Raw genomic sequence first — 16680 nt, forward strand, 5'->3', positions numbered from 1 at the left:
AACATTATCGATTCAAGCGAGCAACTATACTACTCCTTGCATCGAATAGTGCGCGATGGATTCGTGCGCGGTTTAATGCATAAGCCTGATTATATACGTCAACCCTGCACATTTACATGTTTGATGTAGATCTAGTAGTTAAACCGTTACCCGCTTTCCGACAACCGATCCTGCATACGGGATATATCTCGAGACAGGGCATGTAAATACATATAAATATATACATATATATTAGCAAGAGAGTAAGAGAAGTTAGATGAATAATCAGTGGTTGATGTTATTCGAGAAAGAGAAAGAGAGAGAGAGAGAGAGAGAGAGAGAGAGAGAGAAAGCGCTCTGATTACTCTCATAATCAATAATTTCAATTACGAAGTCAATTATTATTAAATTTACTTGGAGGATCAATATTGATTTTATATAAATAAATCAAATAATTTATTCAGCATCGATCGAAAAGCAGTTTACTGAGCATTTCTATGAAAAATTGAGAAGAATGGCGATCATTTATTTTCTCTAACAGGAAAGTCCCTTCACAATCGTCCGTTCCTTTTAGATTAATACTTGGTATATAAACTTAACACGTAATGGTATTACCATCACCAGACTCAATAACATGATAGGAACTTAACGCGGAGGGGCTTCAGATTTCTGTTGCTGCCTGGAGGACATCAATGCGCCTTCGACTCGCGCTATCCAAGTCGATACACGTTATTATCGCCCACGATTCAGCTTTCTCATCGTTTTCCCGCTTTGTCGTCGCGAATTAATTCCTCGCCAGCGAATGTCGAGCGTTTAACCTTTAATCGAAAACGATGGAAAAATTCAACTCGGCGTTTTTGTCGATTGCTGGAAAACGCTTCTCTCTCTCTCTCTCTCTCTCTCTTTTTTTCTCTTTCTCTGTCCTTCTTTTCCGCAACGGATAAAGTTCGACGAAAACACGGAGACCTGACAGGAAATAATTAAATGAACGCAATGGAAATGTGAAAGGTCCAATTGAAATATCATTACAAGCTTTTTTTATTTTTCTATGATACACATACACAATGCTCTAATGAAACAGATAAGATTCCGTGACAGTTCTCGTTGCAGTGCGGCTTACCTTTTCCGTATCTCGTTCGCCAGATTTTATACCGCATTTCCAAAAGTATTAGGAGTATCAATTCTCTTATATCCATGTGATCAATTCTTGATACGGAACACTATACGCATTTTTTTCTGATGTAAAAGAAAGCGCATATTATTAGTTGAGATTAATATAATATAATTATATATATATATATATATATATATATATATATATATATATAATTCAGTTTCTCAGATATATAATTTTAATATAAAAAATTTGTACACGATTGTTTATCTCGACGAAAGAAATAATTCCATATCTATCAAGATGCCGAGATTTTCAACATTATATATACTCTTTGGACGAGCGTTTAGCACGATTCGCGCTGTCAGACAACACGTCACATTTGCGCATCTCAAGGTCTTGGCGGAGGGTTAACACGGGCGCGATAACGAGAAAATTCGTTCTGCAGCAGCGGAGCCAGCCAGTGGGTCACGACCTCCTTCCTCTTTCAATTCTCTGGAGGTCGATAACCTCAATTCTGTCGGAGCGCGCCAATTCCATGACCTACCTTCTCGCGAGCCTATAACGCCTTTCACACATATATAATATATGTATGTATGTACATGCGGATCTTTTTTTTTTCTTTTTTTATATCGCGAGTGCTATTGGAACTCGGCTTATCTTTTCTATAAATAGCAAAGCAATTGTATAGCTTTTTATAATAATGTGCTCTATAAGATTTGCGAAAGTATTTGTAAGTGTATCTTTGCACAAAAATACTTGACACTTTTACACGTATAAAAAAAAAAAAAAAAATATTATTTTGAAAGGACGAGTTTCGTAATTAATGTGTGAGTGCAATTTCGAACTTTTAGAACTGTGTTCGGGAAGAAAACTATTATAAGTAATATCTAGATGTATGATTAGAGTTTTGTAGTCGATGCTTTCAATTAGCATCTGTATCATCCCACGCGACTTTCTTCTCGTCTTCCCCTCGCTCCTTTATTTGATACACAGACGTCTTTAATTATCTCGTAAAAAGGGACGTGTTTTCTAGCGTTTTTCGCGCTATAATAGCGTGCACGCGGTGTTAAACCCTCACAGATTGACGGCGAGCGCAAAGCGAGCGGTGGCAGTGACCCATGACCCGGATCGGAAAGTGGGTGCCAGAGGGGCGTGTATGCACACCCAGTGAGGCCGAGGGGTTGGGGGTTAGGGTAGGACATCGCCGAGGATCGATTTTCCCACTTGGTGAGCACCCTCCACCCCACCCCCCCCACATCCCTTCGGCGCGTAGAAAGGGAGGGCGGATCGAAGGGAGAGGATCCCGGTATAGAGAGAGAGAAGAGTGTGCGCGAGTGAATGAGAGCGAGTATGAGAGAAAGGCAAAGAGAATGTGTATGCGTGTGTGTGCGCGCTAGCATATGTATGAGTGTTTCTCTCCGGAAGGGTGATAGAGATGGAGACATATGGGGAAAAGAGAGAGGAAGGGTGAGAGCCACCAGGACACGAAATGGCAAGAGAGAGAGAGAGGGAGCGAGAGGAGGAGAGAAGAGCTCCCCGAGCGCTTTTGATATTCCACCCTTTTTCAGCATCCGCTTCCGTTTTCCGTCACGGCGTGCGCGTTATCGTCACCGCGCTTCCTGTAATTTTGTCGCATATTTTACGATGTCTCGATCGGAGACTTCTTGAAGCAGTAGTATCGTTAGGGGAAGAGTGACTGAGAGAGAGAGAGAGAGAGAGCGCAAACGAGCAACTAATTCAAGCCCAGCCGACCTAGGAACGCCAGTTCGATCGAAAGAGGAAGGTTGACATTCTGTATCCAAAAGGCGCGAACGACCAACCTCTGATAACGCTAAAAACGACTATCCGATGATTCGCGTACGTGGACGCGCGCTTTTCCTTCTCTCTTCTGTATCGATAAAACAACACACAAATAGGTAGACACACACACACACACACACACACACATTCTCGCTCTCTCCCGTCTCAAAGAATCGGATAGTCAATAAATGTGTTACGAAAATAAATTTCGGCAATTTCAGTTATAGGGAGGAATGGATATAACGAGATACACTATCGATAGCCGGTATATATATTATCGCGAAACGGACGGGAAATCGATGCAAATGTGATAATATGGTTTATTATTATCCTCCGCAGTTCTATTCCAGCGAGTCGGAGATACGTATATATAATGTGATGCGGTATCGTACAGCCGATATAATTATATAATCTGATGAATATAATACACCGCGAGCAATAATCATAAGATCGATACGAATAACGATGGTTTATTATTATCCCACTGTTCTACACCGCACGTATAAGAATATGTATATGCGGCCTATACATATGTGTGTGTGTGTGTCTGTGGTTGCTATAATGCGATGATATCCTGCGAATAAATATAATACCATTCAACGTTACTTAACAATATACTTAATAATGCTTTATAATTATTATTCACGTGGAAATAGGTTCTCGCGTTCCATTATTGATTTTTAATGATATAGATTGCGAATTATTCTATCAAACGAAACGATAATCGTCAAAGACAAAAAAAATATCGGTGGAAAGTAGTACTTCATATGCTTCAAACACACTTCTCGGAGAGCGCCCTTTTTACCGCCGCTATTATACGTCTCATCCCTAAAAGCGGATTGTAAAAATTCTAAATGAACTCCACGGTTGACGCTCAAAGAGATTTAAAAGCGCGGACGCGTCAAAATTTTCTCATTCGGATTATTCGATTGCGATTGATGAGTGCTAACAATTTGCATAGATATATCTATAATTTTTTAAATTCAATATAATTTTCTTGCGATATTTCGTTTTATTATATTCGATATCGAATTTTGAAATTACATCTAAAAAATATATCGAGATGTAATTCAAATAAAAAAATTGGCAGAAAAAATAATATAGAAACAAATAGATTTATTATCAAATTATCTTTAAATTTGCAACTTTTTTTCGTATATCTTTTGAAGATATACGAATGTTTTTTAAAACTTGAGAAATTCCCGATATGTATGTATCGAAGCATATGTAAAAAGCGATATGATATATGTATGTATTTTATATATACGTTGGAAAAAATTAATATTAATAAATATTAATAATAATTTTATTTATAAATTAATATTAATTAATTTATAAAAACAAATCCTCATAATACTTCGCGAAAAAAAATGCCATGATAATGAAATTTATCCTGCCTTGATAGTATTTTGATAGTTTCGATCTGTATTTTTTTATAATGTAAGTTTTCTTCAGCATGGCGTAACTTAAACTGGATCTGCGTCTTGATAAAATACAGCTCGACGCGATTATCTTAATAAAACTTGATGTATGTTTTTCAAAATAAGCCTTGCGATATAATAAGCACTGTACAAGGTTTCTTATAATTAGAGCGATTATTTATGTTCGAGAATATGGAACTGGAATCCCCGTTGCCGAAAACTTGATTCGCATCTACATCATATAAAACAGACATGTTTCGACCATATACGGACGCGTGGAGTGGCTCTCACGATAACGATGCGGTTGATTGACGATGATTGTTATCGCGGATGCCCCGCATCGATCGAAACTAGTTCAATATGATTTTGACGAATTCGTTTGGCTATGTCGTCGAATATTTGATATATACGTTTTACATTATTTTTATTTGTAGATTGATGCAGCGAGTTTGATAATTTAAGAAATTTATTGGATCATCAGAAAATAATAATCTGAGAAAGATTTATCGGTATTTTTTATGCATAATATGCAAATAATGTTCTGCTGCGAAACCAAAAAGTGAATTGTACAAGACTATGACGTATATATTTGATAGAAGTAAAGTGAATATTTTTTCAAAAAATAGAAATAAAATTTGCAATGATTTATTTTCATATTGATAACAGCTTGTAAAACGCGTTTTGAATATATATACGTTTTTTGTCCCTTTACTCGGCAGGGAGTATTCATAGAATATTAGACGCAATGATATATAGTTATGTAGCAATGATGTGTTAGAATATAAATATTTAAATATATATATATATATATATATATATATATATATATATATATATATGTATATATATATATATGTATATGCGCGAGACAGATAATTTTTTTCACAATGGAGGAAAAATTTAAAAAAAAAATTAAATATTGAATAAACTATAAATAATTAAAAAAATTACCGCTAGACATTCTTTACTGATTTTTATTGTTTTATTCTGTTTCAGTTTCCTAGATAAGGTAGCCATCGTAAAACAGCCGGATTACACGCCCACGGAACAGGTAATTATCATACAATCTTCCTTTCATACAAATCTAACCGGTGTAACTTCGCTGTATATGAAGGAAATCTTTCAAAAATCTTTCCGTTGCTTATCTATAGCGTAGAAAATTAAAAATGCTCCAAAAATTACTCCATTTTTTATTTGTTTCTTGACATCTAACAAGGATGTCATCAAGATGACATCGCATGCTAACACGCCACATTCTGTTTCAGGACATCCTGAGGTGTCGAGTTCTCACGTCCGGCATCTTTGAGACGCGGTTTCAGGTGGACAAAGTGAACTTTCAGTAAGTCCTAGTGCGACACGCTTTGCTCCAATGTCGTGTGACTATATATAGCCGACATATTACAGTAACATCGGCCGACGGTAAATATAAACGCAAAGCTGCGGCGGCGGTGGCGGTGGTAGCGGTGGCGGTGGCGATGGCGATGGCGATGGCGGTCGCGGCATCTTAGCCTAGCCTCCTCTGCCTGTCTGTGTGTTGTTACGCCCGGTGCCGGCAAGACTTACACTGTTATAACGTGTAAGCTGAAATCCGTTAACCGCGTTAACGCCTCCGCAACTTTGTAACATTTTCCCTTTTTGCGTTCACTCGCAGACAGGTCACGTACGGCGCCCCACATTATTCTCTGTAGGCCCACTATCTCTTTGTCGCTTCGCGTTCTGTGTTTATGTAGACGTTTCACGGGATATATCAATCCGACGCTTCTCCAACAAACACTCGAGAAATCTGCTTACCAATGGCTTTAAACGCCATAACATTTTTCATTAAAAAAGTCCATATGTTATCAATTTCAAACAATCGTCTCTAGAGATATGAAGAATCAAAGATGTAAAGAGTCAAAAGATAATAGTACACTTTATATTTCCTTAGTATTATTTCTCTAAATACCTTTTTTTTTTTTTTGAAGGAAGGATTGCGATGAGAATATGAACCATTAAATGCGATATTGCACCATTTTATTGAGTGTTCCTTTTTTTTCTTTACAGCATGTTTGATGTTGGTGGCCAGCGTGATGAGAGAAGAAAATGGATTCAATGTTTTAATGACGTTACGGCGATTATATTTGTCACGGCGTGTAGTAGTTACAATATGGTCCTCAGGGAAGATCCTACGAAACTGAGACTTAGAGAGAGTCTCGATCTTTTCAAAAGTATTTGGAACAATCGGTATGTAAATTTCGATTTCTAGTCTTAAAAAGTAAGTCAATATTCATTCACGGCAACTTTTTTTTTCTTTTTTTTTTACAGATGGCTTCGCACGATTTCTGTGATCCTGTTTCTAAACAAGCAAGATCTTTTAGCGGAAAAAATCAAGGCGGGGAAGCACAAACTGGAGGATTACTTTCCGGAATTCGCGCGTTATCAAACACCAGTCGAACCCGGGGTAGTCGCAGATCCTTCGGAACCGCCTGACGTCATAAGGGCCAAGTACTTTATCAGAGATGAGTTTCTCGTAAGTACAAAATAATACGTCGGAGTTTCGATAACGATTTCGCGACATTCGGTTTGCGATCGTGATATTCAGAATGTTTCAAGATGTAACTTATTTTTTTAGCGCATAAGTACGGCGAGCGGTGACGGCAAGCACTACTGTTACCCGCACTTTACATGCGCCGTTGACACGGAGAACATCAAAAGAGTGTTCAACGATTGCCGGGACATCATTCAACGGATGCACTTGCGTCAATATGAGCTCTTGTGACTTCGTTCCTGCCGACATTTTCTGTCATCATCCGTTAACCCGATCGTCACGCTCATTCTGCGCCTCGAGATGCAATCGCTACGAACAAGTGAATGAGCGAATCCGCGAGACTCGTCGCGAGAGCATTCACCGCTAATCAGGTAACGCGCGCTTCGAGAGCTTCCTCCGGGATCGGAAAGCATAGCCGGCGGAACGGACGATCGCGTTTATCGAGAACTCGCCAGCGGATATTGAAAGAGAGAGAGAGAGAGAGAGAGAGAGAGAGAGAGGACTATGCGAATCGATTGCTCTACTTTTTTTCATCGATAAGATTCAGAAAGATGAGCCGGCACATCGATATATACTGCTGCTAAATCTCTCTCCACCGTCTGAAATCTGTCTTTCGCGAATGAAGTGTTCTCTCTCGCCTGAAATAAATCGTGCAAACCGCGCGTTTACACTGGCCGCGTGTCTCGTTCCGCAGCCGTTCGACGAAAATGAGACGAGCGGCCCTTTTAGCGGGCATATTCTCGAACGGTCACTCGACTCTCCTTTGAGTTAAATAAAAGAGTGTGCTGAACACTCGTCGTCATCGTCGTCATTCGAACGATGATGGCGAGAATGAAACTCTCGCGCTCGATCGTGCGTATGAACCATTTACCTCGTTAATTTTATTCCTATTCGCGTGTAATGCCGTTCAGGAACGCGCGGATCCTATCGCAAACGTGGGCCAACGTCGTCATCGGGTGTGATTCGAGTGACGATTCTCTTCTCGTTCAACACACTCTTGACGTGAATTATTATCGTTATTAGCTTAGCATTAAGGATGTTTCCTAAAACTTAGGCGAACCTCTCCGGTGAACAGAAAAAAAAGAAGAAAAACTTTTATCGTTTTTAACTTTCTTCCCCTTTTATTCGTTTTCGAATCTCCACTATTACCTTGCCTAGCTCCTTCTTACATCTCGCTTAGAATCTCCGCGTTATCTCCCGTTATATTCCTTTTCTTTTGTTGAGCTTTCGATTTTCGAATCTCGTTTTTTTTTTTTATTACTATTATCATTGGCCCGACCTGTAGGAGTCTCAGCCGCGCCCTTTTTACGAGAAGAGTATTTTGTGACATTTTACAGTATTTCGAAGAGCGTTTTAATTATATAAATATGTATCGAGTATGTACAGGGTGACCGTCCACGGATTCTCATCGTTTTTTACGTACATTTCTTATCGATCGAGGTCTCTCACGGATATGGGCTTTTTCCTTTTTTTTTTTTCCGTTACTGACATATATACTGTAAATGGAGTTACTGACGTATATACTGTAAATGGAGTTACTTTTTTTTCTGTACTTAGACACGCGCACTATCACAACAGTAATAACGTTTGTATATTCTAGCCCACATAAATGAAATGTGCCACGTTCAAGTTCTTCGGTACCACATATGCAAGTATAATTTTGCGGTACGTCGCATGCACGACACGTTTTAAACTTGTGTAAAAATTTAATCTACATTACTTTGGCAATTCGCATCTTATTTTCGGAGAGATCGTCGCGCCCCGATGATACGTTGATGGTAACGTGTACAAATTTTTATGCGACTGACTCGACAGTCAATCACGGTGGATCATTTTTACGACGAATGCCCCGGGTCCGATATGCAAGAATTTTATCTTTCACGCATCACAAGTGCGTCCACTTCCTTCGTCGTCGCTACTTGAATATCCTGTATCTGATAAATTATCTGTTATTTTTATGTTTAAATTTAACTTTTTACATACTTTATTTGACGTTACATCAAAAGATAACGAAAGACTTTCGCGTCAATGACATATACACACATAGATCAAGTAACTATTTAAATTTAAAGAGACAGCTTTAAATTTAAATTTTTGGCAGCTGCTTTATTCCAATTATATTTCTATCGAAAATATGGAAATTAAATATTACTATAGTATTTAGTTATTAAAAGATCGCACATTTATAATTGTATATAATAATTTTGTAAAGAGAGAGAGAAGGGGAAGACCTATATATTTTAATGACATATGTATCAAAACTAAAAATTTACTATCGTGTATTAAAAGAATTTGCTGTAATAACATATTGAAGAAGAGAAAAGAGTAACGTAACGCATAATATTAAGGAATAATATATCTTGGTAGCTTGACATTAAAAAAATAATCGTATGTTGGAAAGAGAGGAAAGATTTTAAACAAAGTCTTTGCTCATTTACATCGTCAATTATTGATTCCGATCTTGTTTTAAAAGAATCGAAAATGTTTGATCCATGTGCGTATATCATTGCGTGCTCGTGGTCCGAGGTATAATGCGTATACGATAGACACATCGCTGATATGTTTCGCATGTGTACATCATCGTACGCATATGCGATTGTCGTCTAGAAAAGATTCTACGGGATCAAAAATGAGAACAAAAATTCCGTACAATTGCGCACACAATACATACACACATACCCATTCTTTGCTTGATTAACCCTTTAGCATATATATAAATATATATCTATCAAGACTAGAGACATTTATAATAAAATTTTAAACCGATATACTTGATCAAACTTCTTTTTGTGATTTTTTTAAGCTTTTTTTTATTTAATATATAGCTATTTTAAAATAAATACAGACATTTTACATTGTGATTGCAATGCATTTCTATTTCGTCTTCAAAGAAAATTTTTTAAATATCGCAGCCAAAGGGTTAATATCGATTATCGACATGCTTTTTTTTACGGAAATAATAGAATTAAAGAAAAAAATAATAGAATAAAGTAAAAGTCAAAAGTGAAATGAACGAGGTTTCGTGTAGCATTTATTGTAATATATTCGGCCGTTATTCCTATTCTTTTTGATTAATTGATTGTTAATCATCTTTATATAATCCTTTATAATCTAATCTTTCTGCCTTCTGCCTCTCTAACTCGTATACATGGCTATACATGTTAGACTAATTTTATGTTTGATCCACAAAATTATTTTTAATCGAGTATCGGAAGAGTTTTGTCCGATTATTTTCACAAATGATTACGCGACTCGATCTTCGACCTCGTTTTATTCAGTGGCATTAACGCCGTGTTTTGTCCGTATTTACTGTTTTAAATTAATATTTCAAGCGCGCGATTTTTGCAATTTTTTTCATCGTAATTCGATGAGAATAGGAATTTCGGGGCATTACATAACTGATATCCTCTAGATGCCCACGTGTCCACAACTACGTAACTGTAATTTCATATATCGATGTACGTGTATAAATACGTAGAGTGGTACGAATAAGGCGATCACGAACATTTCGCCGAACGATATTCTTCTCTGCTCTTTTTGCGTGATAAATAAAATCAAATGTGTATCGTTTCATCGCATTTAGCCCGTAATACAATGTTACAGAAATAAATTCGAAAAATTCTGATCTAGCTCTATAAATATACAGCCGTACAAATCACTTAGGCGGAGAAAGGAAATGATACAGCCGCCTCGTTCGTGTCACTATGTACACTTGCATCTCGTCGTACTAGTACATAATAGATACACAAGAGTCATAGTTTGTAACGTTATTTATAACTTCGCGAAATGTTATTTTTACTATGTAATTGGTGTGACTGAGAGGGAGAAAAAGAGAGAGAGAGAGAGAGAGAATAGAGATATGTGAGAAGAAATCGAGCGAAGGAGAAAATCTCTTTTTGCTCGATTATTATCTATTGATAATAATCAACTTCCGTGAAACTTGAATGTTCACACCTGGCACAAAGTCAAGTAAAAGCGAATGTAACGAGAGTAATCGGTAATCTCGCCCCGGATATTCTCGTTCCTATATTTCCCCCTCCTTCCCCTTCCTCTTTTCCTTTTTCCATGGTATACGAATAACCAAATATACATCTAATTTCTGATTTCGAGAGGTTTACGTAGCGACGTCGAACGGAAAATAGCGTGAGCAAGAGACAAATCGAAGCCACGTAATAACGAATTTCTATTGTTCACATTAGAAAGAGAGAAAGTGCACGTTTGTGCGTGCGTGCGTGTGCGTGTGTGTGTGTGTGTGCGCGCGCGCGTGATACACGCAAAAATGATATTGCTATTATTAGTATAGATCATAAAAAAGGAAAAAATCACGAATGTTGATATATTGTTTGGATGCGCATATGCATATGTGTGTGTGCGTGCGTGCATGCGTATATGCAAGAACGAGGTAGAAGATGCGATGTGTCGAATAAATAGTGGAGTTACGTGGCTACAATTATAAAACACACACACACACACACACACACACACACACATACGCCGAGATCGCACAAGTTTTTCTTTTCTTTTTTTCCGTACGTAAACGTAAAAAAGCGGTATGCGAAATATCTATATATGCATATTATACATATGTATAATATATGTGTATTTGACGAGGACGCGCAGGTACGTTATTATTTGTAAATAATTAACGACGGTGTCAGATTCCGCGTATTATCGTGACAAAGAGCAATGATGTTATGATTTTGATAGACATTCGAGAGATTGCGTGTCTCATCTAATTTAAATCGTGGGATAAGCTGTATAATGACTAAGTAAAGATAGGAGAGGTCATTGCGTCGAATCTCGATGAAACGCCATCACTCGTTCGACGATCCATCGCGAAACAACAGTCTTGTGAAGCGACCGTGAATTAAAATTGACGAGCGGCGCGTAAACGTAAGCAATCGATGCTACAAACGCCAATCATGTTGATAAAGAAAAAAAAAAGGAATAAATGCAGCACACGTTGTCCGCGAAGCGCATTATTGTTTCGTCCTTAGCAATATTCTTTGTGGACCACGTCGAGGATTATGTAGCCTTAAATAGCGAAAGTGAAAGTAGACGTGTGTAATTGGAATTACTGTAATGCAAACGCGGAGAGACACATAAGGAAAATCTGAAGTAACCACCAATAAGAAACTATAATTGCTGGGCTTATGATAACTATTCTAGCATTCGGCGATCTGCGGCTCGGTTGTACTAACCCAGTTAGCACCAGGATAATGGATAAGCCAGAATGGATAAATCCATTCTTCTTTAATGTAGGAAACAAAGGAACTAAACCAGATAATGCCAAAATCTAAAAAAAAAGTTTAAAAGAGATGTCATATAAAATATTAGAATGACACATGACATATAGCATATATATATATATTTATATATATGTGTGTGCGCGTGCGTGCGTGCGTGCGTGCGTGTGTGTGTGTGTGCGTGCGTGCGTGCGTGTGTGTGTGTGTGTTTTAGAGATTTGCATTGACCATACAAGTTAAAAATGGCTAATCTGGATTGTGTTAGTACAACTCAGCCTGCATAATCTGTAATGCAATAATTATAAAGTCGAGATTTGCTTCGGAATTCAAGAGCGTTATGCACTTCCAGTGAGAATATGAAAGATCTACTGATCGTGTGCACGTGGCTGGATGCTGCGTGTCACAGATTAAGATTAGATCACGAGCGAATCATTATTATCGTTACGCTGTTATTCAATATGAACAATCTCCTCGCAAATTTTATTAAAAGTGTGAATAGTATCATTGTAACATTAATTATATTATTATGTCATCGCGTAACGGACGACTGTCCTGAATTATTATTAGGAGCTGACCTACTGTATATGTAGCGGCTTGTGCGATTTTTTCGTGTAACATTACGCGTCGATGGGAGATTTACAGAATCGGATTAAATTATGCACAAAAAAATCTCGAAAGTTTACAGACTCGTGATGAAATCGTTGAATCAACGTCCGATATACGACATCCGAGCGCGACTTTGTTTTTGTAAGAGATTTATCTCGTGAAATTTTATATTCTAGTTTTATATATATTACATACTTTTTAATATTGAGTTTTTTGCGATTTTTCGAAAAATTGAAACCAAAAATTTAATTTTATTACGCGAATTAGTGCGTCTTTCATTCAAGTCGAGAATGTTAGAAGCGAATGTGTAAGAATTTCTGTTAGATAAAATTTATATTAGAGCACAGCGCTTACAATTCCACGTTACCATCTGTCACAAATAAATCGTATTTGATTAATTTTAAACAACTCGCTACCATCTAATGTCAAAAATATATTTTGCTCTTGAACAATTTCATCGATGAGTTCGAAAACATTCGTCATATTCGACAAATGTCATCGTTCGATTCGATGCGTTACGTACATATGGGAGAGAAAAAAATTAATTATATATGTATATATATATTTGCTTTGTATTTATTAAAATTTTTAAGCTATTAAAAGAACGTAACATGCGCGCGCGTTATTCTTTGGAACGAAATACATAACGAGTTAACATTTTCTTGAAAGATGCGAATTTCTTTCAATTTGAATCTCGATATCTTTGATGAAATTGTTCAAATATGGCATAATCTTTTGAAGCTGGGCCGGTGCACTATCTTTTATCGCTCTTCCAATCGCGGAGAGGGAAAAGAAATGTTCCATTATCTTATATCTATATCATGGTTCCACCATGGTTCCATAGTGAATCGTGCCTTTCTATACTTTTTCTGATTGTCAGTAATTTCGTTGATTATTCGTCATTCGTCAGAAAATTTGATTTCTTTTGATCATGATAGATAATTTATAGAAACGCGGAGCGATCTTATATACGTTCGTCATTTACGACATTATAAAGTTAATCTTTAATTTTTGATAAAAATCATACATATATATAAAATCTGATTCCTACGTAGAATTAACTATAAAATATCAGAAAATACGCACACGTACCCGATTATTTTTTGTATAATTAATTATATTTCTTTTTTATTTTTTTTTTTTTTTGGCGTTGTACTGTGAATAACAAATTGTATTTATATATGATCTTGCATTAAATGCATGATCTTCTAATGTAAGATCGCTCAGTCGTTTTAGGAGAAAATTTGAGAAGCAAGAGAAAGAAGCTACTTGTGCCTCGAGCGCGTTATCTATTCTAGAAATTAAGTAATTAATCGAAATGATGTCATTTCTATAAGAATATATATATGTGGTGAACGATCGTCAGTGCTATTTGACTTTTTCTAGTCTTCGATAGCGGTTCGCTGGGTTCCACGTTTTTATAAAGCGTAAAATATCGCCGTTAATTATACATCATCGCGCGTTTAATGGTATATATAATAAGAAAAAAAAAATATATATATATACAGAGAGAAAGAGAGAGAATATATGTGTGAGAGAGAAAGAGAGACATGGGATTCATTTATCATATCCTAAAAAGAAAATATATTCAATAAATATATAAAAAGCGATTGCGAAATATTAAAATAAAGAATCATTGGAGAAGACTGGCGTACACCACGTCATTTTATAAAGATAATCATTTTTATTCCAAACACTGTTTTTGACTACAAAAATGACAGATTGCATAACTGACTGTTTCATAAATGTGAAGGAAATACGGAAAGGAAGAAAATTAGAAAAAACAGAAAAATTATGATTAGCTTATTAATAATCACGTCTCCTCGTGCCCCGTTTTCTCTCGTAAATCCTTAATTCATTCGTTATTGCGTGTCTTTTAGAAAGATGTCTAGTTGAAGACTTAAAGATGAATTATTCTTATTATTATTATCATCGGTGCAAGAGAGAGAGAGAGAGAGAGAGAAGGAGAAGCGAAAGCGTGAAATAAAGTATCTCTTTGATGGTGACATTTAATAAGTGCTATATTAATTTAGGAGCGATTGAGTGACGCAAGTCGAATGAGAGTACGCGATGTGATTGACTGGTGAACTCGTGAAATTCGTTAGGAAATCAAATTCGTATTGTTCGTGCCACGATTTCCATCAACTTTGATTGTATTTGCCATCGTGGCTTTGTAATTCTGAAAGGAATTACATTGATATGCAGAGAAAGAGAGAAAGAGAAAAGAACGAGATGAGGCAGATATATATATATATATATATATATATATATATATATATATATATATATAGCCGTATATAAAGTACGCAAAACGATCAAACATACACGGCATGAAGGCATATGAGGCTTGACATGCGTGTACATCTGTTGGTGCCATTCAAATGTGAATCGTAGAACGAACAAGTAGGATAATAACAAATATATATATATATATATATATATATATATATATATAAATATTATATAAATATATAAATACATTTCATTGAATCAATCACGGATCGGGTGTGCGTTGCGTATATTCGGAGCGGTGTGCATATGGGACTGCATGCGTGTATTGAACATGTTACTAGATTACGAGGAAAATATTTCATTCTCATTCTGTGATGACTGTCTACTGAATACAAGAGGTGAGAAGAGAAGAAATGTTTACATAAAGTCGTAAGACTAATGGATTAATCAACTGATTTAGCGAATAAAAATTTAATTATCAGTCATTGTACTAACTGCGCAAATGAGAGAGAAAGAGAGAAAGGAGAAATGAATCTTTAGGCGTAAGAAGACGCGTGTGTATGTGTCTCTCGTTCGTTACGTGTATGAAGAAGAAGCGAACATGATAAAAACGTCGCGCGCAAAACATAGAACTTTAATATGTTAAAAGAAAAAAAAAGAAGATAAAGAGAAAAGCCGAAAACACACATGCTGTATCCGAGTTGTGGCGAGAAGAGAGGACAGTATGATTTGTATACTGTATAACTTTAGTCGTTTATCATTGCTTTCGAGAATATATAAGAGTTATGTGTGTATAAATTATTATGTGTAATTAAACAGAAGTCATTTAGTAAATTTTCTTATAAGCGTATATAATATATTATATACATACAGAGAAAAACAGCCACACACAACGTCGTGCGCGTGCGCGCGATACTCCACGTATACATCATAAAGAAATACAGTAGCAAACAGCCACTGTATCATACGTTTGAGTAAAATAGTGACGATATGATTATGCAAATTAATAAGGATACAATAAATACCTACCATACGTCTTACATAAATGGCAGATGCCTCTATGGCAATCGATTGCGGGGTCAAATTTTCATAAGACATTGAACGTGTGCGTGTAACGTGTACAAAATAGTCCATTTAAAATGATGCGTTATCTTTGAATCTAATAATAATATCGAAAATAATTTGACAAAAATTGAATAGTTTCGAGCATAATCTGATGTCAATGGCTTTCTTCATAGATTAGTGTATAATGAAGTATAGTTAGAATTTAAAGTGAAGAGCTGCATCTCTCTGTTGATTAATGCACTCAAAAGTATATACATATAAAAATATATTCTATTAAAAAAAAAAAAAAAACCGAAATTAACACTCATATTTTTTTTATATTTTTCTCTACAAGAAAACTATTGATATCAGATTATATCTCTTTCGAAATCGTTCAGTTTTGTCTGAAACATTTTTTGATATTATCGAATCACCATAGTATCAAATATATTTGCGTACATTATTTCAAATGAAACGTGTGTATATTTTACCGCACAACATACATTACCGTCTTTTTTAAACATATCACGCAAAAAAATACAGTTTTTTTTTCATATTATTACATTTAAATATATCTCCATTATGCAACATATGAGCTTAATGCCATGATTTTATACAAATGCAAAAAAAGCTTCAGAAATTTGCATAAATACAAAAAAGAACAAGTATATATATATATATATATATATATATATATATATATATATA

The 16680-nt window shown here is 36.0% G+C and overlaps 1 protein-coding gene across 2 annotated transcripts in view; it reads left to right on the forward strand.

Moving 5' to 3' along the window:
• Positions 1-15762, forward strand: part of LOC126858119 (guanine nucleotide-binding protein G(s) subunit alpha) — a 32403-nt gene extending 16641 nt beyond the window's left edge. Inside the window, exons 6-11 of one of the 2 annotated variants that reach the window (XR_007688613.1) lie at positions 5314-5368; positions 5583-5656; positions 6361-6540; positions 6622-6826; positions 6929-12271; positions 12307-15762. Coding sequence is in view for 1 of the 2 variants with exons in the window: in XM_050608170.1 (XP_050464127.1) it covers positions 5314-5368; positions 5583-5656; positions 6361-6540; positions 6622-6826; positions 6929-7075 (661 nt within the window). In the remaining variant the exon portion in view is untranslated. Of the gene's footprint in view, positions 1-5313; positions 5369-5582; positions 5657-6360; positions 6541-6621; positions 6827-6928 lie in introns of both variants that reach the window. The other variant, XM_050608170.1, reaches the window with a different exon arrangement.
• Positions 15763-16680: the final 918 nt, after the last annotated feature.

Source organism: Cataglyphis hispanica, chromosome 24 (assembly GCF_021464435.1).
Source record: "Cataglyphis hispanica isolate Lineage 1 chromosome 24, ULB_Chis1_1.0, whole genome shotgun sequence".
Classification (NCBI taxonomy): domain Eukaryota; kingdom Metazoa; phylum Arthropoda; class Insecta; order Hymenoptera; family Formicidae; genus Cataglyphis; species Cataglyphis hispanica.